The 22,063-nt window shown below is 39.7% G+C and overlaps 1 protein-coding gene across 1 annotated transcript; it reads right to left on the bottom strand.

Annotated features, from left to right (window-relative positions):
- Nucleotides 1-661: 661 nt before the first annotated feature.
- TRABD (TraB domain containing) lies at nt 662-21,819 on the bottom strand. Its single transcript, XM_009979146.2, has 9 exons — nt 21,796-21,819; nt 19,563-19,641; nt 16,851-17,017; nt 15,713-15,853; nt 10,523-10,633; nt 8,991-9,130; nt 6,555-6,727; nt 3,865-3,976; nt 662-934 (listed from the first exon to the last, which is right to left on the bottom strand). Exons 1-9 carry the CDS (start codon nt 21,817-21,819, stop codon nt 757-759), a joined length of 1,125 nt encoding a protein of 374 aa, XP_009977448.1. The 3' UTR covers nt 662-756.
- Nucleotides 21,820-22,063: the final 244 nt, after the last annotated feature.

Genomic DNA, 22,063 nt, shown 5'->3' with positions numbered 1-22,063 from the left:
CACATTGCATTCTGATGGTGTGGCTATATACCTTCTCTATGCAGGAGAAAGACAATTCAACTGGTGGTGGTAACAAGGGATGCAATCTAAAGGCAACGTTCCTGTTCTTCAGTAAGGCTTGTAAAAAAATTCGAGCAGTGTACGTATGACAGCCTGTACAATTCTGAAATTTTTGGAAAGCTCTTAAGTTTAAAAAAAGCCTAAATGTTTTAAGTATAAAACACACATTGAGAAGATGTCCTCCTAAATTACGTGTAAAAGTGTCTGGCACCAGAAACAACCACTAGGTATTGTTATACCTAAGGAAAAAAAGCAAAGAATCCCTCAAGACAAGTGTCCCTGAACTTCGGAGCAGATGCAGCCAATTAGGTTAATTTGTGTTGTTCTGTTCCTCTGGAAAAGAAGTCATGAACATACACTCTTTAAGCTGTCTGTACTACATCGTCAGTAATATATATTATATATACACAGTATGCATATATATAATATATATATTTGCGTACATATTTATTTTACCTCAATCTGGAATCATGTGGTTTCATGCAACACACTTGCCAGGAATCAAACCTATTCATTAGATCATAGCTGGTGTAACTTGAGTATCAAATCTTTTCTTACACAGCAATTCAGCTTTGCCCAGCATCAATCACCTCTGATGAGAATCCTCGTCTCTCTCTTCTTTCAGTCCCGTTCATGTTTGTTGCCTCCATCACCCTTTTTCAGCCACCTTCTTCACATAGTGCCTTCACTTGATGTTCAATGCTGAGACCTCATTTCTGTCAGCTTCTGAAGGTAGCTCTGTGCTGCTGGCATCGAGAGAATAAACTGAACTGTCCTTTGACCTATTCGGTAGCAGCCGTATCCCATCAGTCCAAAAACTGTTGCTTTTATGACAAATTTGAAAATCTTGCTTGAAGCTGATGGAGGAGGCACACTGAAGCAAAAGATACAAAACAACATTAACAGCCGCACAGCTGAGAAGAACAGGCATTTTCCAATCAAAACAAGAATCTTTTCTCCCCTTCCCCCTTACGGTGCAAGAGACAGATGTGTCATGAACAACCAACATATTCTTTCATGTTCAAGGGCTACATGCAAATTAAATAGTAACAACAACAGTAATAAGGGGAAGAAAATTTATTATTATTTATGTATGATGCCACTCTTAATGGCTATGGACCTTAACTTGCCCATCACCCTACCAAAATAAGACAACATCGAGACTTCTTGAAGGACACTAGAAGTTAATATTATTTGTCAAACCATTTACAATATTACTATGCATATCTCTGCAAAAGTCAGAAGAAACACAAGATGCAGCTTAAGTCCAACACCTGTACAGTCAAATCACTGTAAATCAGAGTAATAGAGGAAAACAGAGTTTGGATATTCTGGATAATGCATGTCAGGATCTGGTCAGTTTTGTGTGGCCAGAAGGGGTAAGTCTGGATCTAGGCTGGCCCCTGCACGGATTTGGGAGGGGGTGGGGGGGTGTTCCTGCAAGGCATACCCCTGGATGCCAGGCAGGCCTACCAGCCTAGCTGCAGCTCCCAGCACGAGCGTGTGGAAGCCAAGCCCCTGCAGCGCTCTTGGCATCCAGAGCTCCACAGAGGACAGTGCAGACAAATGAGAGAGGCTTCGCATGAAGCTGTCTCCCATCTGACAGGTATTGCTGGCTTTGAGATCTTCACAGAGCCACCTGGAAATCTCTGCACTGACCACCTGGAACCAGGAGGGCAGATGACGACAGGCACACCAGGTCTACCCCTGCCTTCAAGCAGTCAATATCTTAGTGTACTTAGCTAACAGTTAACAAAGAGTTCAAAATAAAGGTGGCTTTGAAAGCACAGTGACACCCACGTGTAGCCTTGCACCTTCACGAACAAGCTCTGTGGTACCTCAGCTGGCCCTGCCCTCCTACACTGCAACTCCGATAGTCCCCTCACAGGGCACAGAGAGGTCTCTGCATGTCATTTCAAAGAAGCCACAAGTTCTCTTTTCTATCTAGAAAATGTTTCTAATGTATTCAGAAGCAATCGAAGTTACAGTAGTGCAAAAACTTTACGGGCACACTCAAGCCAGGTTAGATGCGCTGCGATTACGATACAAGGAGGCTGAGTTTAGATCCATATGCTCAAACTAGGGCGAAGTTATTACTGGTAAGATTTTGCACATTAAGGGAATATACAAGAAAAGTTTTTAAAAGCATGCATGCTGAATAAAGGATGGGATTTTTACATGATCTTATATGCTTCTCTATCTATTCTTTCTCAATCCCAGTCCCTCAGCACAATTTTAAAAAAATCAGTTCATATCAACCTGAAGCAAACAGTAAAGTCTGCTCCAAGTCAGGTTCAATGCATGACCTTAAACACTGGAAGTCTGAGAAATGTTTATGTTTCTATCCAGACGATTTCCAAGATCACCTCACAACTTGTAAAACCTAACTAAATACCTGTGCAAGTTTTAAAAACTTTTCACTTTAGAGAGGTGACAACCACTAACACAAAAAACACCCCTAACTTTGCTCTGCAACTGTAGTGCAATGGTAGGAAGGGTTAAAAAGTTTAATGAGAAATGAGTCTCAAATACATAGTAATCTTATAAATGTCATTTGCTTCATATTATTTTAGAAAGTCAAGTTAACGCAATATTAATGTCTAACGAAAGATATTGCTAACCATTCCACTTAGTTATGGCACTGGCACAGTAAAGACAGCCACGTTAAACAGCCTTTGATGAAAACGACCCTCTGTGTAAACTTGAGGACACGTAGTCAGGCTTCTGGCTGTTCAGTTCTGTGATGTCAACGATGCAACCGACACTAACCATACAGTTACATGGATTTGGGTAACCTCATTTTACACGTTATTTGCGAGGGTGCAGAGGAGTATGGACATCTAGTCTGTGACTCCAGGTGAGGCTTAGCCTTGAAAAATACTTACAAATGGCTTCTGTACATTGCTTTCTTGGATCCAGACACCAAAAGTCTCTCTACATCATGTTTTAAATGCCTCAATATACCATTTAGGTGAAGCACAATCTTCTCTGTTTTTCAGAGCCTCTGAAGAGATGGGTGAGGTGCTTACATAAACACAGTAAGCGGATATGATAACAAAGTGCCAATATTTGAAAGGCTCTATTATCCTAAACCATCACAGACCAGTACTACCAGGCAATACTATAATCACTCTACATTTCTGAAGTCCTGACCTTTGTGGATTTATAGAATACACATAGTCTTAACGTTTTGGTTCTTCAATCCTTTCTTTTACGAAGCACATACATCTATTTTAATAGGTACTTTGGAGTGAGAGTTCACCAGATACGTGGCTTAAATCAGCCCATATTTAGGTATACACATTAAAACATATTACTACATATATATATATATATATAAACACAGTTAAAAATGGGCTATGAGCAACTGCAACAGTAAACTTGCCAGAGCCAGCAGTGTCCTGACACAACAAAAGCTTTGAATCCAACAGTTTATATTTACCTAAGCTAGACTGGAAGCCTGGTTTTGTTTTCACCATCTGCTACAGCCCTCATTCAAATTCTTGTTTTAAAAGCTTTAAATGTGGATCAATGAATTTTCTTTCTAGACCAGGGCATCTTCTCATCTCTACTTCCCTCAATATCCAACTATTTTTTTTTCCCCTTTGATATTTTCTTTTCCTTTGCTGTGAGCACAATCTGCAAGCACTGCCAGCAAGTCAGTGAGCTGACAGGGCAAGGACGACAGTAATGATGTTTCTTCAAGCTGTGACAACCAACCAAAAAACCCCAAACAAACCAATGATTGCTGTCTTTTAGCAAGAGAAGCTGCTATGTTAACACATAGGAAAAGATGACTGTTACCTCATTATTTCCTGGATATTTAAGTCAGAGTTCCAGTTCTTCTCAATTCCAGGTACATGACCCATCCCAACAACACCAACTACAACAGCTGGGATATATTCTCTAGGTTCAGCTGAGAAATAGAGATGAAAAGAAAGGAACACATCAGTAAAAGAACTAATTTCAAGCTATAAATAAATAAGTGATCTGTAAGATTACAAATTTCCAAGAGGTAGGGACTCTTACTACTAGATACTAAAGCTGGTACATACTAAAAGTTAATACTCATCTCACCTATTGCCTCTTACGTTGAAAGTCTGAAAAAAAAAAGTCAGCAGTTTCTGGATTTTCAGGAAACGTTTATTTCAGTAAATGTACCTGGCTCATACTCCAGCCTCAGGGTGAGAGGCTCAGCAGATGCAAGGTAAATTAATTTCTTTCTTTCCTTCCCTGTATGAGTCATGTTTCTGTACTGCTTATCAGAACAGCTCTGGTCTTTGCTATCTCCTGAACTGGGAGCTTTTTCCACCACTTTGGACAGAGTCAGCTGGCAAACATTCAAATTGTGACAAGACCTGGGCTAACAAGCAGAATGAAGAATTGGAGAACAGTGCTCGAGACCATACCCGCCCCCGTTAAGTTCACTGTGACAGATCTGGCCTCAGCAAGGAACGGCAAACTCCATAGCATTTCTAGGAAGCAGTCACCATTAGACCACTACGACACGTGCCAGCGCTCACCCTCACCTCCCATCTACCTACCACCCAAATTCCACAGCACCTAGTTGAAGTTAAAACGTTGTTCCTGAAAGTTTTGGGATTACCTCTCCCCCAGTGCAAAAATGGCACCACACCACGATAAAAACAATTCACAGAAAAATTTCTAAGTAATAGTAATCAGGCTGCTCTCCAATGGAGAAAATGATACATAAATATAAAATATGAATAAGTTTCACTGTCTTGCTTTGAATATCCACTCTTGATATCCACTCAGCCCCTCCAAATGAAACAAAACTGTATCGAAAACACTAGAACTATTATACTCATTTTCAAAATTGCTTCTTTGGACTTGCTTTTTCTCAGCCTATCCTAGGGTTGCTCTAAATCAGAGCTGCAACTACAACAGAGACAGAGCACAGCACCTCAGCAGAATGGGCTGTCCACAGCACATCATGTCCGCTCCAACCTCCACCTGTATGTTCCTGTCTGCTTCAGGGCAGGATTCAAAGATGAGATCAGTAATGTTTAAAGCCCTGTCTGAAATTTAGTCCTGGAAGAAACTTTTATCCCCCTCTCAGAATGTTTTGTGTAGAGTAAAGATAAATTAAAAACTAAATGTGAAAGTTTCATTTGCAAACTTTTTAGAAGAGTTCACCAAGGCAAATAGTCAGGTGAAGGCTAGAAACAAATCAAGCCTAGTTTAGAAATGTATCAGACCAAAAGTATAACTGAGTCCTGCAAATAGTGTCCAGGAATTTCTCCTTACTGTCCTTACAATAGTAAATTATTTGGACAATGGTGATGATGCCCTGTTTCTGCTCATTTGAACTGTAGAGTTTTGTATTTTACTAAGAATCGTAAGTATATAATTTGCCTTTTGTTTTTGGTCCTTTTTTCTTTTTGCCTCTCATGAGCATGAATGAATAGACTAGATTATATGCATATAATATAAACACACAGCTTCTAAACAAAACTCTCTGGCATTGTCCCTTGTTAACTAGAAGACTGAGATACATGGCTATCAGCCAGGTAGTCCCTCGCATTCTTGTCTTTTATGGTCTCCTATTTTATGTCCTTCATAACGCATATAGACCCCTTCCAGTTTCATAGGCATTCACTAAACCAGTGATCCAGAAAGATCACTGGAGAAATGCTAAACAATTCCTCTTGTGGCTTGAGACCCAGCCATGACCATCAATAAAACTAAATTTTCAGCCTGCTCTTTGGACCAAGTAACTGAATGCATCTGTGCCTCTTTCAGCCGTACCAACTGAGCTAACAGGAAGCGCTATGTTTGGACAAGCTTTATGAAGGCAGCACTGAGGTAATATTAGGCAAGGGAGATACAAGAACACAAGTACAATCCTGTCGCTATTTCTTCAATCACAAGACAGTGCCAGAGGTCTGCACTGATGTGATTACAAACAGTATCTTAGGACGAAGAATAAGAGGTAACCTCAGTGTGCTTCTGTATAGGAAGGGCACATGGATCACATACAGCAGGCAAATACTTCCAAAGGCTAGAGAAATGCAATTATTCTGTACGCCTACACCTTGCTGAAACATGCAGAGTCACAAGTGTTTCAAGGAAGAAACATGTTCCTGAGCAGCTAGTGATGCTAATGAATTTGGTGAGGTAAGGAGATGGAAGTGAGATAGGAAACATAAGCCTAGACTGTCCCATGCTGTGCTGAAATACCAGACGCCTACCTTTGGAAAAAGTTGTCAGGCTAATTAGAACTTTCCAGTTTTAAACAGCACAATGAGAAAGGAATCGTAATTTGGAGTCTACCACTCTATGAAAATTCTTCACTTCTATAGGTGGTTGCAACAGAAGAGTAGTATCCCTTTTTAATTTTTTAAGCACTGTAATCTTACGTGACACGTGGCACACATGAAAAGAACATCCCAGATTTCCTGAGAACAACCGAACTTTGGACTAGTACACAACGAACACCTTACTGGTTATGATATCTACTTCAAAACAATTACTTTCTGAAGCTCGAGGTAGTTCTATCTGCTTTGCTGCTTGCTTCAGCATGTAGGTCAAGTAAATATCTCGCTCCGAGACAATCGTTCGATGAAGATCAGGAAATTCTCCAATCATTTCTGCCATCATCTGCTCCAGTAAATCCTTCTGCTTGCATTTCTCCACATCATCTTTACTGAAAGAAAGGTAAGTTTTCTCAGTATCTGTTATGCTTTTAAAGCATATAGACAATGCGGACAAACCAATGAATAAACACAATTGGGTATTATAAACATTATCCACATAAACTCACACTCTACAGCTCTCCTTCCCTACTTCTCCTCTCCAAAAGTAAAACAAACCCCCTAAACCTGTAAAACTGGATACCTAACAATGCCTCTACAGTGAGGGAAAGGAAAAGAAGAGAGGTCACTTGCCTTTAGGCAGTGAAACTGGATTTTCACCCTGCTCAGTTTGAAAGCTGACAGCTCAGCGAAGCAAAAGCACTAGGTCTTCAAAGGAAATAGTTATCATGGTGCCCCACTTTCAGTGTGTATTAATAAGCTTAGAAGAAGCAACACAGAGCACTCCCAAGGAAGCATATCTGATCACTGAACACACAGAGGCTCTATTTAAGGAACAAAAAGTGCACACCATAAGGTACAGTCTGAGGGGATGGAAAAAGTTGTGCTGGTTCCTAGTGTCAATCACAGGTCTTCAGCAGGGAAGTCAAAAGTTATAAATCAGCTCCCTGAACAGAGAATAGGAAACAGGCTGGAAATAAACAAATAAAAACTGCAGGAGTAAGTGTAATGAGCTTTCATATTTTTTATAGGTGCTGTTATCCTTCTCTTTGTACCACAGCTGTAGTACAGTCATAGCTTGTTGCAACAGAATCATCTGGTTTTACATCACTGTCTACTGAAGAATGATGCCAAACACGCTTTCTTTAGTTTCCAAGATCAAAAGGACACTACAAATGTCAACAGGGACAACCAAAAGGAGAAATGCATTGCTAGCTTTCAACAGATCAGAGAAAAGCTATTGGACTGACACAAGTTTGATGCTGAATTATTACTCCATTTTCTGTAGAATCTCATGCTGATGGCTGGGTGTACAATACCCCTTCCCCCCAACAACTTCTTCTTTCAACTCCTACCTATGTGTTATTTTTAAAAATCAATGTAGCAGATCAATCAATTGTACAACTACTGAGATGTTATGTCCAAGCTTCAGTGGGAAGCTAGTGTGCACATACTGTAATTATCTTAATACTGCAGTTGAAAACCAAAACGTTCTTAGGATGGATAAAAGAATGGGAGAAGCTGCAGAGAAATATATCCTCCAGTGCCTCCAAAAGCCTGCAAATAGTTTCATGCTGGTATTACACTAGTAAGTAAGAAAACTCACTTTGCACACGGACTGTAGTTAATGCCTTGAAAGAGGGTCAAACTCATTTCACAGGTGAATGTAACAGCAAGTATTTACAGGAAGCGACAGTTAAGTAAATGTTAAAACTGGAAAACAGAAAGTTTGATTGACTCAACTACAGTCTGAGCCCTGTCCCAATTTTAAAAGGCTGTAAGAAATGCCATAGATCACTCCACGAGCTGTTTAGAGCTCTGGTCACAGGGAATGAGGCACTGAAATTCAAGGACCACATGCACAGGGAACTCGTTTCTGGCAAGCCTCCCACCACCGCAAGTCTGGCAGAAGCAGACTGAATTTAGGAGGACAGCTGTGCATATGTTCTCACCCAGCTCAAGCAAGTTATCACACACCTACTTGTAGAAAGAGGAAGCAAACTTGGCACAGGGATGTCTCTGAAGGGCAGGGGAAACCAAACTGAGCAAGAGAATAGCAGTCTGAGAAGTATTACCATAAGGCAAAAGTTCCTAACTATGTCCCTTTATAAAGGCAATAATCATTAAATGTTCACATGTTGTCTACAGACTTTAAATGTTTTCTCTTGTTCCAAAAATCTGCTCAGACAGCAGATTCAGTTATCAGGCTGCCCTGATCTAGATGTGACTTAGCAAAGCAGGCCCAAGTCCTTTAGAAATCTTGAGAGTATAAATTAGCATACCAAGGCCCTACTTTCTTCTATTTACAATATCCACACACAGAAGTGAGAAAGATTTTATTTTCAGCATAAAAACAAAAAAATAATTTAAAAAAGTTTTTTCTTAAGTATACTAGGAATTCTCCAGCACCAAATCCTTCACTTCACCTGGAGGTAATGTGTCAAAAGACAATTAAAGAAAGAGCTGGAACAAGATCAGAAAGCCAGCTTTCTTTTTTTTAAAAAATACAGATTATTGCAGGGTAGTTTGTATATTTATCCTTCTCACTAACTTCAAGTTTCACTGCATCAGGCTGAGGACTTCCAGCTCCTACTAAAGTCAAATGAAAGAATTGAACAATTCACCCCAAAAAACATATGAGATGCTTATTCATACCTGATTGGGTCAGATAAGAAGCACAGGCCCCATGCAAGCTTGACTTTTTGCCAGAAAGAAAGTGCAGCAATTGCTCTCTTAAATGTAACAGGGATAGGTCGGTCTCCAAGATGGAATTTACAGAAAGGTACTTTGCTGGCCTGAAATAGAAGATATAAATCACTAGTCAACATTCCATGCTGCAGCAGAGTATATTCTTATTGAGAAAAACATTTGTTTTATTGTGTTATCTTAAAAAAGACCAAGTAGTGTCATACTTCAACATCAAAAAATATTTTGGCTTTGCAATAAATAAATTTTCCAAACTGCTACTCATAAAGGAGTACCTCAGCTACAAGATGCAGTAGGTATTACAGTAAAAACATTAAGTTTTAACGCCACCCTCTTTAGGTTACTTTTACCTAACCAGAAAGCTCCTGATCATGACTACTTAAGGGGAACAGATGGGGCTCGATACCTGTCTGGGTCTGAATAAAGTCTAAGGTGAAATGCCTGTGGTCATTTTGCTTTTACCTAGGATTTGTCAGGATCACAAACCTATCAGTTTGTCATGGCAAAATATATTCAAGAGAAGAGCTTATGAAACAGGAACTGATGCCAGATACCACATGCCAATGCGAGGTGAGGCTTTGCTGTAGCTTAGACTGACAAATTTTAGCACAGTGCGGGATTCCTAGAAAATTCTGTCCTATGTATACCTGTTTAAAAATTTCAAACAACCACTTTAGGACAGAACTAGTTATATGTATTTTTTAATTTCCAACTTAAAAAGGGAAACACTTCAAATGTTTCACTCTGGTCTGGAATGCTCAGGAAAATAAGCCTTGAAACAGTTTTCTTAAGGATAGATACAACAAATTATTCCAGATTCTTTAACACCTATGTTATCTCAGCTTTCTTTACTAGTACTGAATTTACATAAAAATAGCATTCTGCAAGGTGGATACAGAGTGAAAATAGTGTCTCAGTATTCCCAGATAAAAAATGAGTACCTGTGATACAAAGAGAGGTCCAGTTACTATTTACTTCATGGTATCAAAGCGGGCAGTAGTACAAAAGGGAATGTTAAAAGGCCAGATAGGACTAACAGACCAGTCAGATGTTTTACTGCGCCAAGCATTCTTTCTAGATGAATGCATTAGATCTCATTAATGCTTTAGAGTTGGTTTTCACAGCTGAAACCCTGACACCACCAATGGTGAGACCAGGATCCATATCCAGATTTCAAAAACAACTATTTAACAAGAACAGAATAAATAAATTATTAATGAAATGATAAGGTTTTTTTCTGATGATATTTCTGATGGCATTTATTTTCATTGAAGCCTTTTTGGAGTTGCTCTCGTACCACTTAGGGCTACAAACTTTTGCATGCACTTTGAAGACAAAGATAATTCTTGCTACTTTGCAGGCCCCAGCACAACTATGGCAGAGTGCTCTTTCCTAGTCACTAACAAATGGTTTTACTTAGACTGACTCTGGGAGCAAAAGTTCAGTAATTTGATCTCAGAAAAAACGTTTCAAGTTCGTACCTCTTTGAAAGCCTCCCTGAATTCTCCTCCTGGGGCCATTCCCAGCTGTTCTGTGATGTGAGCAGAAACCTTCAGAAGCAGCATTTGCATCAATCCAGACATGACTCCATTCTGGTGGAAAAGGGAGAAAAACATTAAAAAAAAAAAAAAAAAAGAAAAATCAACAAGCTGGGTGGATTTCTCTGAAGAAGAATGAACAGTCATAAAAAAACCATTAAGTATCTTAGTGAAGAAGCAGCACTGAAGCTCCTTTTGAAGCCAATTCACTGACCAATACAGCTCTTTTATTTCAGTTTCTATTAGTTGTGAAGTAGCTTTTCACTTCAATGTGCAGCTAAAGGATTCTCCCTTTCAACAAAAATGTATGGCAGAGTTAAGAAAAGAAAGGAGGGCAGCCAGACTTACGTCAGTCTATATTTACTACACCTGCTTGAAGAAAGTGTTTGAATAACTGAATGGTAAACCAGCTTATACTGTGCATTGCATTTTTCTTGATCTATCTGGTTACAAAAAAAAGGGACCACAAGAGCACATTCCATTGAATGTACAGTAAACGCCACGTTATAGAGCTACTGAAAGGGACACAGCTAATCATAAACTCTCCCACAATCCTGGGAAACACTAGGCTAAGTCCTGGTTAGGTTAACAGCCACAGAAACACAGAGAATCCGGCACTATGCAAGAAACTGCTGTGCATGACTTCAGCACATAAGACCTTAGGAAAGACCTCACAGTCCTGAGCATGACTCACTCCCACAAGCAGACTAAAGGCCTCTCCTCACACAAACCCTTATTATTTTTTACCAGTGGCTGAGTGTTACCCGTCTCCAAGCATAACCTGTACCTTGGTTACTCATCTCCTCCAGTTTGGCATCAGTCCATACCACTACCAAAAGGGGCATTCCCCCTTCCCTTGCCAAAGGTTAAACTTCCTGCTATATCACCAGCTTCATGCAACTGAAGATGAGGTTACATGGGATAGCTTGAGTTAATATAACTGCCTGAAGTTACCAGAGGAAGGTCCCAGTCTCCATTCCCTGCTCCCAGCTCTGATGCTTGTGTGGCCTCTCCAAAGGCTGTAGGCAGTTTCTGCAGGTAAGTGGATTCAAGAGTCACTGAGGACCATAACTGGCAAAAGAGAATAGCTATTTTCAAAGCCAACTGATTACCTGCTCTATCATGTTACAAACTAGCAAGCATGGCACGTTGTACGAACAACTGACTGACATACAGTAGTCATCAAATGAGTAGGTTAAGAAGAAAGACAGGGCACTGGGCTCCTGAGGAGGGACAAGGTAGAAAGAGGGGAGTGAGAAAAATGGCTTTCAGCGTTTTTGAGCTCCAGTCCAAAAGCCTGGGGGACAAAGGTTTCCAGAAGTTCAGAAAAGATGCCCACAAAGAAAAAACTAGGATAATGCAGCCTGAGGTTGTTTGTTGGCTGATCTCCCCTTCAGGATTGATGTTATTTGATGTTGCATTTTTACACTGTGACAGAAAGATTCACCCTGGTGACTAACAGAGGGATGCATCTTTGAAGTGCATCCGAGCCATTTGTGCTCTTAACCTGCATGAAACTCAGTGCCTGCCGTGTTTGCTCAGCATCAAGAAGATAAAAGGTGACAAGCAGCCATATGTAGCAGCAACCAGCAACAACTGGCCAGCCATAAGGAGTTGGGGGATAAAGAGCAAAATGTACGAAAAATGATGGGAACAAAACTGTAAAAGAGGTTATTATCAATACCAGATTATTCAGTGTCAGATAGAGGAAAGCTGACCACAAAAGAACATTAAATCCTGAGTGGCTGGCAATAATTTCACAGGTTAGATGCAACAGCCATAAACACAAAGCAACGCACAAGTAGAAAGAAAATTGCACAGGCAAAGGGACACAGAGCTGTTAGCACACAGGAGAGAGAAAGCAAAATACTGATTTTATCAGCCCAGTGTTCAATAGCAGTCAGAAAGTAAGAAGAGTGAAAAGGATTACCAGGAAAGGAACAAAACAGAAACATCAATGCACTGCTGTACCATCTTTAGCAGACTCTTGTCTTGAAAACAAGATACTTGAACTAGAAAACATACAAAGAAATACCAAACATGTGAGAAGAGATTAAACATACTAAATACTCGAGAGGCTTGGGAAAAGGTAACTGAGGAAGATACACTCTATCGGACATCATCACTGGCACGGAGACAGTGTAAAGGACAAGGAGAGGAACACCCAGGCAAAGTATGACTGCAGGTTCCAATGCCTTTCCCCAGGCATCTGTTATTGGCAGGTGCCAGAGGGCTTCTGAAGCAGATAAACCTTCTGCCGGGCTCAGCACAGAAACACTTATACTCTGTATGGGAACGCAGCCTAAGGAGGGGGCCTCGGAGCTACTCTTCAACTGCATAGCAAGTCACAGATCCAGCGCTAACTGCAGAACTGCGGGCAGAAACAAACTGTTTGTATTTCAGTCCTCTGGATATCTTCTTTTAAAAACCCTAATTCCCATGGATGCAGCCCTGTGCAAACAAAGCCTTGCCACCTGGAGCCTGGAACTGGTTTTCCTACTGCTGCAAGCGCACTGGAAGTTAAGACTTCAAAGCACAACTGAAGTTAGCAAGCGACGGCAGCCATCTCCTGTCCATATGGATGTACCCGTCATCCACCAATTCACATTATGTCTATTTTAACAGGACAATCCTGTAGGTTACCTAAATATGGAGGGCTGTATTACATAGTGCAAACGAGAGCTTTTTTACCGGCCAGAAGCATTAAAAAAAAAACAGCATTACAATATATTCTTGCACAGGTAACTTCAGCTGAAAGGAAGTAGGTTAAAAAAGTGAGGTTGAGCTAAGATTTTGCTGCCACCAGCCCACTTACTCTTCTGCCTCAGAACACGGTTTCTCAACTCCTCTGCGTCAGAACCAGCAACCATACAGCCACACAGAGACAAGATGCAGTGAAAAAGCAAGCCCTGTTCAGACTGCCACATGGCCACGGTATGGATGCAGAAGGAATAGTGGAAACAGGAACTCGGAGGAGAAGGTAAGACAAAACCTGTCTTAGCAGTTTGGTTCAAGCCAACTGCTACTGTGCACATTCAGGTAACTCACATTCAAGGCAGATACCAGTCTGCACTGTGCTGCACTGCTTAATGGAAAGCAAACAGGTAGTTCTCTGCAAACAACTGCAAGGGTTTTGGAATTCAAGGAGGGGCTGGAGGAAAGCTGTTTTTTAACCTGCAACAGTTGCTTGAGAAGCTGTGAATACCAGTGACCCATTCCAAGTGTGTAATAGTTTCACACTAACACACTGCTCAGTTTCCAGCTTCAATTAAGAGCAATGAAACGCAGTTTTACTACTTACGATTTACACAAGCAACTATAAAAACGCAGTTTTCTCTTCCTAATTTGATACTTGGGGATGAAAGTTACAAGAAGTTTTGACTTTTGGAGTAACTTTTGGGCCCAAATGCACATTTCAATGAGAGAGGACAACTGAAGCACGACTAAGCAACTTACCAGCTGGTTTGATTTTACTACAGAAAAAAAAACCCACTATAATTTGGCATGAGACAGTTGGACTGTTTTTCCTGATTTTCCCTATATAAACCACACTGCTATTGAATCAAAGGGGGAAGGTTGGGGTTGTTTTTCCAGTTGAGACTACAGACAGAGAAATACATTAATTCAAAGGCACAATGTCCAAATTTTATTATTATTATTTGCATTATTCCTGGTGACAAAGGAAACTAAGATTGAGCTGTAACAGGAAGGATCTTCATATTATTCTCTGGCTTTGGAGGCAACACAGTCTATTTCTTACTGTCTGCACACAAGATCACTTCAAGCCCTGATAGGAAGTGCTAAATTACAAAGCTGCCAACACAAATTTACATGGCAGAGAAAAAAAAAAACACAACACTCCACTATTTTATTTTCATTGGTCTTTTCTTCTTAACAGAGAAGCACAGCAAAAACCGTTGCATTTAGGTTTGACATGGAAAACTAAGGCTTCTGTGCCTGTTTATGAGGTCAGAAGGCCCCCAGCTATGCTGCTCTGGTTGTGAACACATTCTTTTGGCTACATGCATCAGAACAATACACCTTACTTAAAGTAAACGGATGCAGTAATTCATGCAATATGCAAGTGTTCTGCAATGGTCTTTTCTTTGATAGGACACAAACAAAGAAAACAGGAAGAACACATTATTGCCTAACTCTATGAGTCAGAAAGGCTGCACACGCACACAAGTAGACTGGCCCCAGCCACTGCAAATGCTTCTGCATGATGCAGATTATATCCTTGAGAATTGCAATCCTGAAAATTCCCCAATTACATCAATAACACAATTCCAATATATAATTACCACACCACACAAGCAAAGTAATCTATGAATTTGTTCACTGAACTGAACACTGGAAAACTCTTTTTACTACTGACCACATACTGCCATTCTAATCAAGTCTCCTGTATTTATTTAAGTCAACTTTGTGCTGTTTCACTGTGTCAAGCTTAAAATTACTTAAATATAAGCTAACTGGGTGAAACTGAAAAAAAATACCGGACAACACTTGTTTTGCGCACACATCCCAGGCAGCATTAGACTGCCAGAGTAGTCAGAGTAGTTATAATTTGAATGGAATCCCGTAATTTTCAGCCCAGATTTTTCAAAAACCTCCCTCAAGGCCTACTGTCAATGAGAAACTACTCAAAAGATAAGTGGACAAGAATTAAAAGAGCGAGCGGCACACTAGGATGAAGAAGGAACGCAACTAAACAGATCATGACAGACACCACCAATACTAAATGTTCTCTAAATAGCTGTGGCGCAGGTTGCAGGAACAATCATCATATTTAAATACACTAGCAGAGCACTTCAATCACAGTCAGACTTGTGTTCTGCAAATGGAGCAACTGTTAAACCCAGGAGGATTCTCGCCAAGGTCAGCAACTGCCCAAACAATCCTGTTGTGGAACAGAAGCCCTCAATACTCCAAGCTGGAAAAAAAAAAAAACCACAACAAAACAACCCAAACCCAAACCTAAACTGAACTAAACTTAACTTTGCCACTGTAATAGTACTCTCACCTAGGTGAACAGTATTAGGTTCCCAGCTGGTGGGAACACTGGTTTTGGTTGTAACTTGACAAATTGCTCTTAAAACAAAATTTTAATTCTCATTGTGGGAATCATACCTGCTTTATAGCTTGTTGAAGTTTTTCCAGATTTATTTCTTTGGCTTCTTTTAGTAATGTTTTTTCATCCATTTTTAACATAGAAACTCTGTACTGGCATAGTTCCACCACAACTACATCAGGCTGCACTTCCTGTATTGTCTGAAAAAGACGAATTTATTTACACCAGTTTAGGAAGGATTAAAAAGAAATGCAGCCAATATTGATACTTTCCATCACAAAAGGAACTTAATAAAAGCACATTTCAGCAATTGCTTTCAATTAAAAGAACAATGAAAGAGTAAATATGAATGTCCAAATAGCTATGTATTGAGAAAAACATTAAGGGAGATGACAGAAAAACGCTTTAGCTACTGGATGCTTTCAGACAGGAAGATGAAGAACAAATTGTGCTGGGGGGGGTGGGGGAGAAAAACTTGATGTTAAACTTTTCACATTCACAAAGTTCCTTTAACCATACTCTGTGATCATTTGCAATCTGAGTTAGAATAAGCTCTGCAAGAACCAGGGTTGATGATTCTGGCACAAGATCCCCTCCTCTCTAGCTCCCAGAAAATAAAGCCACTCTAAACTGCAGACTTTTGCATGAGGTACAGTATGGAATAGTTCCCACTTTCACTAGAGCTTTGGACTTATTTGCATCTTGAGATTGGAACTCAAGTTTTGTGGCAGCATGGTTTTACAGCTCGGTATTCTACACCCTGGGCGCAGAAAATCTGTAAACCACAGTTTCTAGAACAGGCTTCGCGTCTCCTCAGCACATCCCCATCACAGTGAGTAGGCAACAACCACAGTATGCACCAGCAGCGTGACGTGATGCTGTATTGTGGCAGGCAGGGTAAGCTTCACTAGTCAGACTTCTATTTTAACACTGGCACCGTATCTACCTTTGTTATTTAAGGACAAATAAAAATATTTGAGATGGGAGAGTAATGTATTGCATCAAAAAATTATTAAGATAATATGGCTGCCTCTTAGTTCATCCTACAGCACTCTTAGTCCTCCAACAGCTAACTTGAGAAAAAACAAAGTCCGCAGGTTACAGCACAGAACCAAGTCAGAGAGCTGGACTTCATTCTACTTAAGGCTAAGCTGACATTGTAAACATGCTGTTGAAGGATCTGCACTTAGTATTTACCTTCACTACATCCTTTTTGCTGCTGTCGCTGAAGTGAGCTGTTCCAACCACATATACTTTAGAACCATCCTCGGTGTCAAGCTCAGTCACAGTGCTTGGTAAAGTAGGCTTTTTCTGCCTCTTCTTCATCTTCATCTCCAGAAGAATTTTAAATGCATCTGCATCAGCTATAAATGTAAAGAAAAACAGAAAAGAAAAGCACACATGACTATGACGTGCAGGTAAGTAAAACAGAAAATAAAAATGTCACCACTAAACAGCAGAGCAGAGCTAAAAGGCCATGGATTTACCACTGTAATCTTACATTCAATTCTGAGGCTACATCATTGAGAGTGCCACCACTGGAGAGGCTGCCTCCAAGCATGGGTCTCAGTCCAGGTTTCCTACCCTGTGGACACTGGGACAGGTTGTCCACGAAGTTCAGTAAGGGAAAGAGAGAAGCTGTGTGGCAGGTGAGGTGGACAGAGAAGCAAAGAATACTTAGAAAAGGTATACACTAAATTAAAAAATAAAAAGGCATTTTTTAAAATTCTAGAACAAAAGCGTTTCCTTTTGGGAATTTATCTGTATAAACAATAGCAACACATGTACAATGGTGTGAGTATGTTGGTAAAGTCAGCTGCACATATTGGCACTGGTAGGTATCCTATCTTAGCCTTTTCCATGATTAACACACCAGGGATAAGAATACAATTGGAAAATTAAATCTTAAGAGGCATTTAGATCAGAAAACCAATCATTCTTCCCTGGTTTCAACAACAAACTATTTAAGACCAGAATAGTACAATGTGAGTTCAGCTCATCTATGTCAAGCTTGCCATGGAAAATAGGAAGATCTATCAATTTCATCCCTTGGAAACAGCTGGTGAAATGCCAGAAAGCTTCATTAACTGAGACAGAGAAGCTTCAGTTTTACATCAATGGAAAATACAGTAACTTTGAATGAGTTATCTTTAATCTGTAATGCCTCTTAGAAAAAAAGCATCGAGTAGGAAAGCAGAGTTTTGTTTCCAACCAACTCTTTCTCTGGCAAGCTGCTGCACAAGTTAGCAGAGGTCTCAAGTGGTCCAGAAGCCTGGAATAGAATCATAATCCCAGGGGGAAAAAAAAAAGGTTAGTGAACAGTTTGCAGGCAGGATGTCAAAGATGCAGACAAATTACAGCCTCCTACCATACATTCATTCTTTCATAAATCTGGTTTAACTATGTGGCTCTGGTTCCAGATCTGTCCCACAAATACTTATCTCACGGGATTTTATGTCACAAAAAAATGAAACCCAAACCAAAAGCCTCCCTCCAACATCCTCCTTAGTTAGCATTTTAGCAACCTACTACTTCATGGTCGATACCCAAGAACATGGTGTGTTGCAATCAGTACGGTCTGATCTAAGACCATGTTGCTGCCAAAATAGATGGTGATGCTAAGGAGGGAGTGGAGAAAACATGACTGTAAATGGAAGAAGAGGTAGGGCTGTTGCATTTGTAGCACTCTCAGTCACACAATCATAAAAGCAGCCATAGTAGATCAACCAAAATCTATCTAAGCAAATATCCTGTCTCCCACGATCATCAAAAGTGGCTATCGAAGGAAGACCTAAGAAATGGGGAAGCCTGCATGGTATCTTCCCCAAATACTCTCCTAGCTTAAAGTAATTTATGGCTCAGATTTCCCCAGTTCAAAGTGGCTTCTATGTATTCAGTAACCCTTAAAAGATTTCTATTAATTTTTCAAGCCTTCACCACATGCATATATTCAGAACTGGACTGAATAATATTTTGTGTGTATAAAAACAGCTATAACAGTGCAGTACCAGATGTTATAATTCAAGGACATAATAAAGGAAAACATTCTCAAAAGCTTTATTAAACCCACTTCTGTATCTGGAGAAAAAAGCAACATAAAAAATTAATCTGCTTCTTTATGTCTGAATGCTTTTCCCATAGCTTTAGTCAAGGCTCTGTTTGCTCCCACAACTGTTATTTCTGAAAGCTGTGATCCCTAGGGATTATTCAGCAACTTCAGCATCACAGTAATGTTGCTGTTACCTGCTAATCTGCCCTAAGGTGGTTAAGAGCCTTGTTATTTGCCAGAAAGCATAATCTAAATGTTTCAATTTCTCAAAATGAGGATCGTGTACATTAGCATCGCAACAGTATATCAATAAACACAAAGTAAATCCTAACAAGCCTTTGTTTTCTCCTCCTCCTGAGAAAGAAATGTCTGTCATTATCTGATCCTTACCACTAAAAGGTAAGGACTGATGCTTCCTGGGCTTCACAAGACAGTTTTGGCTGGAATACTTCTATTCCCACATCCTGCAGGCTTGGCCTTCATATCAAAACATCATCGTGCTGGCATGGGCAAAGTATGACACCTGGGACAACTGACTGAACATCACAGCACTAGATGCCAGAACACTGAAGCAAACATACTTATCCATCTCACCAAGCTTAAAACAATAGCTGAGTCTATCTATTAAACCAAAACCCATTTACTTTCTTTTTAAAGCATGGGAGCAGCAAACTAGCAATCAATATGTCATTGCTCTTTCCAAATTTGGTTTACACAACTGGGCCTTCCTACAAATCATGAACACGTTAAGTCAGATACAGCTAACAGCCACATCCTTATTAGGTAAGGAAAAAGCATGGACATTTAGCTTAATATACTTCCAACATCATACACCCTCCCCAGTCAAACCAGAAACATACAGATATTCTGCGATACACTTGACGTTTCCTTTGGACCATCTTCTGGTGCATCAGAGGACGACACTGGATCTGCAGCAGCCTGTATGAAACAAATTCAAAAGGACGCTGGGAATTAAAATGAAATGCTTTAATACATCTTTCCCCTTGTGAGTTTGCTCAATTTGAACCTACATATAATATTCAAGCAAGTAAATAATTTAAGCAGTGTCAACAGTTCAAAATGTCTGTGGTTTTACAACTGTTCTTCTCCTAGCTGGATAAGTATGAGAAAGAACATATTAAAAACTATTTCATGCCTATTTAAAAAGATAATATTTATACCTGACATAGAGTTTTTAAAAACTATCTGATTCTAGAATAGAAATAACAAATTTTTCTCTGACACTACTATCGTGTTTTCTGTGTCAGAAACTAAAACGTGCACTGGTTATTATAAAACCATTGTTATTTATAAGATGGTGTATTTGACTCAACTACCAGCGAGCATTAGTCTGTCAGGAATCTGACAAAGTTCATCAGCACTCACACAAATACACATATTAATTCAAGAAGAGTTTGCTCAAGTATTTTATTCTGTTAGAATAAGCGTACGGTAATTACACAATATGCACGCCCAGTGTTATAAAATTTGTTACAGAAAGATGAAAAGCATCTGCATAGTTTTTTTCCCCCTAAAGAATCAGCAGGTAATTGAAAAGATTCCCAAAGACAGACTTCTAAATACTATCACTAGAAGTATACAAGACAGGTCTTTGACTAACAAAACCTTTCTTATTTTTAACTAACAGGCAAGTTTCAAAATCCATGCATAGAATTCAAACAATCCCAGTCATTCAGCCTATGTCATCCAAGCTGGACAGGCAGAGTTAGTGCAGAACAGAGAGACTTCAGAATCAGGCGAAGCTCGAGTATAAACTATCTTTAGGCAACTACATTAATTCAAAGTCAAATCAGTATGATTATTGGGAGAATCTGGAATTCTTGGACAACATTAAGTCAAAATGTTAGAGACAGGATGCGAATCCATCATCATTCAAGTATCTTCCAAATGAAAGGCAGAATTAATGAATAAGCAAGCAGGCAGCCAAACTCTTGAAGAATGTCAGCTTTTTAGCTAGAATGACTGGTTTATTTACTTTTTACTTACCTGGTAAGATTTAAAATAGCACTGTACACAGCACATCCAATCGTTAAAAGCTTTCAACAAGAGTATTCTTCTTGCATTCCATTATGCCAAACAATAATTTTCAGATAAAAAAAATTCTGTGTGTCTTACCTTGGCCCCACTGAAGGTAAGGCAAAATTTATCATTGCGTTTCATGGAGTAAGACCAAAAATTACAGCACTACAGTGCAAAGTCTAAAATATTCACAGTAACGTATCATCCTTTCACTACAAAGAAAAAGTCTGTTCATGGACAACTGCAAACTGCAATTACACCGCAAATTGCAATTACATTCACAAATCTAATTTAACACCAGCTCAGCTTTTGATCACAACATATGGCTTGACTCTACTGCTTGCATACGTATCTGTAGTCACAAAAATATTTTCAAAAATGCATCCATCTGTAACATATGGAATTAATCCTGTCACTTATGCTGGCTTTGTCATCATAACAACATTACAACATTGCAGTGGAAAAAGCACTAAGTACCACATTAAGAGTTTGTTGTCTCCTTTTTTTTTTTTTAAATTACCTAACAGGATACAGAAATCAACATTCTTATATCTCACTAGAAAAAAAATTTCCTGAGCTTCGCTTGCTGCACCAGAAAAAGGTTTTGAGATATATGGATATGAAGGGAGAAAAGGAACAGAAAGGGTAGAAAAAAGCACTGCGGTTTAACTTGGCAAGGTACTTAACTTATAGACAATGAGAACCTTCATATACAATTTGTGCAATTTACTCACAAAATATTTTTTCCTCCTAAAGGTTAAAGCTCACAGGTTAAACTATTTTCTGCAATGCCTCACTTGCAAGTAAATTAATACAAAAGACTCTTTTTAGCTTTTGCAATTGTAGGGAAAAGGACTCTGAAAAGAAGAACCTTAATGTGGCAAAACAATAGCACTCAGCCCCCCACTCCTTTTAAAAGCGGTCTCACACTGGTAATCTCGATCCTCGACTTGCAGGCCTTCCCTGAGGATGAGTGGCAGAACCTGGCTGATTCAGCCTTGACGTTCCCTGCAATTCTACTGACAAAAAAAACCCTTCAGCTCCAAGCCCTACCTCAGGCTGTTGCTCCTCTTGCATCCCTGCAGCGTAGGCTTACTTTCACCAACCACACAAGAACTGCAAGAAATAAAAGAAATTGAAAAGAATTAAAAATTAACTGTATAACCCAGAATACTTGGGGGGGGGGGGGGGGAAGCAGAGGTGTTTCTATCATCTCTGATAAAAGTTCAAATGATGAAAGTTCAAGTAATAACAGCAGCAAACTGAAGATGCACAAATAGCACCTTTTCAACTCTACTGCTGTTAAACCCCCCCCCAAAGT

Source organism: Tauraco erythrolophus, chromosome 4 (assembly GCF_009769465.1).
Source record: "Tauraco erythrolophus isolate bTauEry1 chromosome 4, bTauEry1.pri, whole genome shotgun sequence".
NCBI lineage: Eukaryota > Metazoa > Chordata > Aves > Musophagiformes > Musophagidae > Tauraco > Tauraco erythrolophus.
This window is presented reverse-complemented; position numbering and strand designations above follow the sequence as displayed.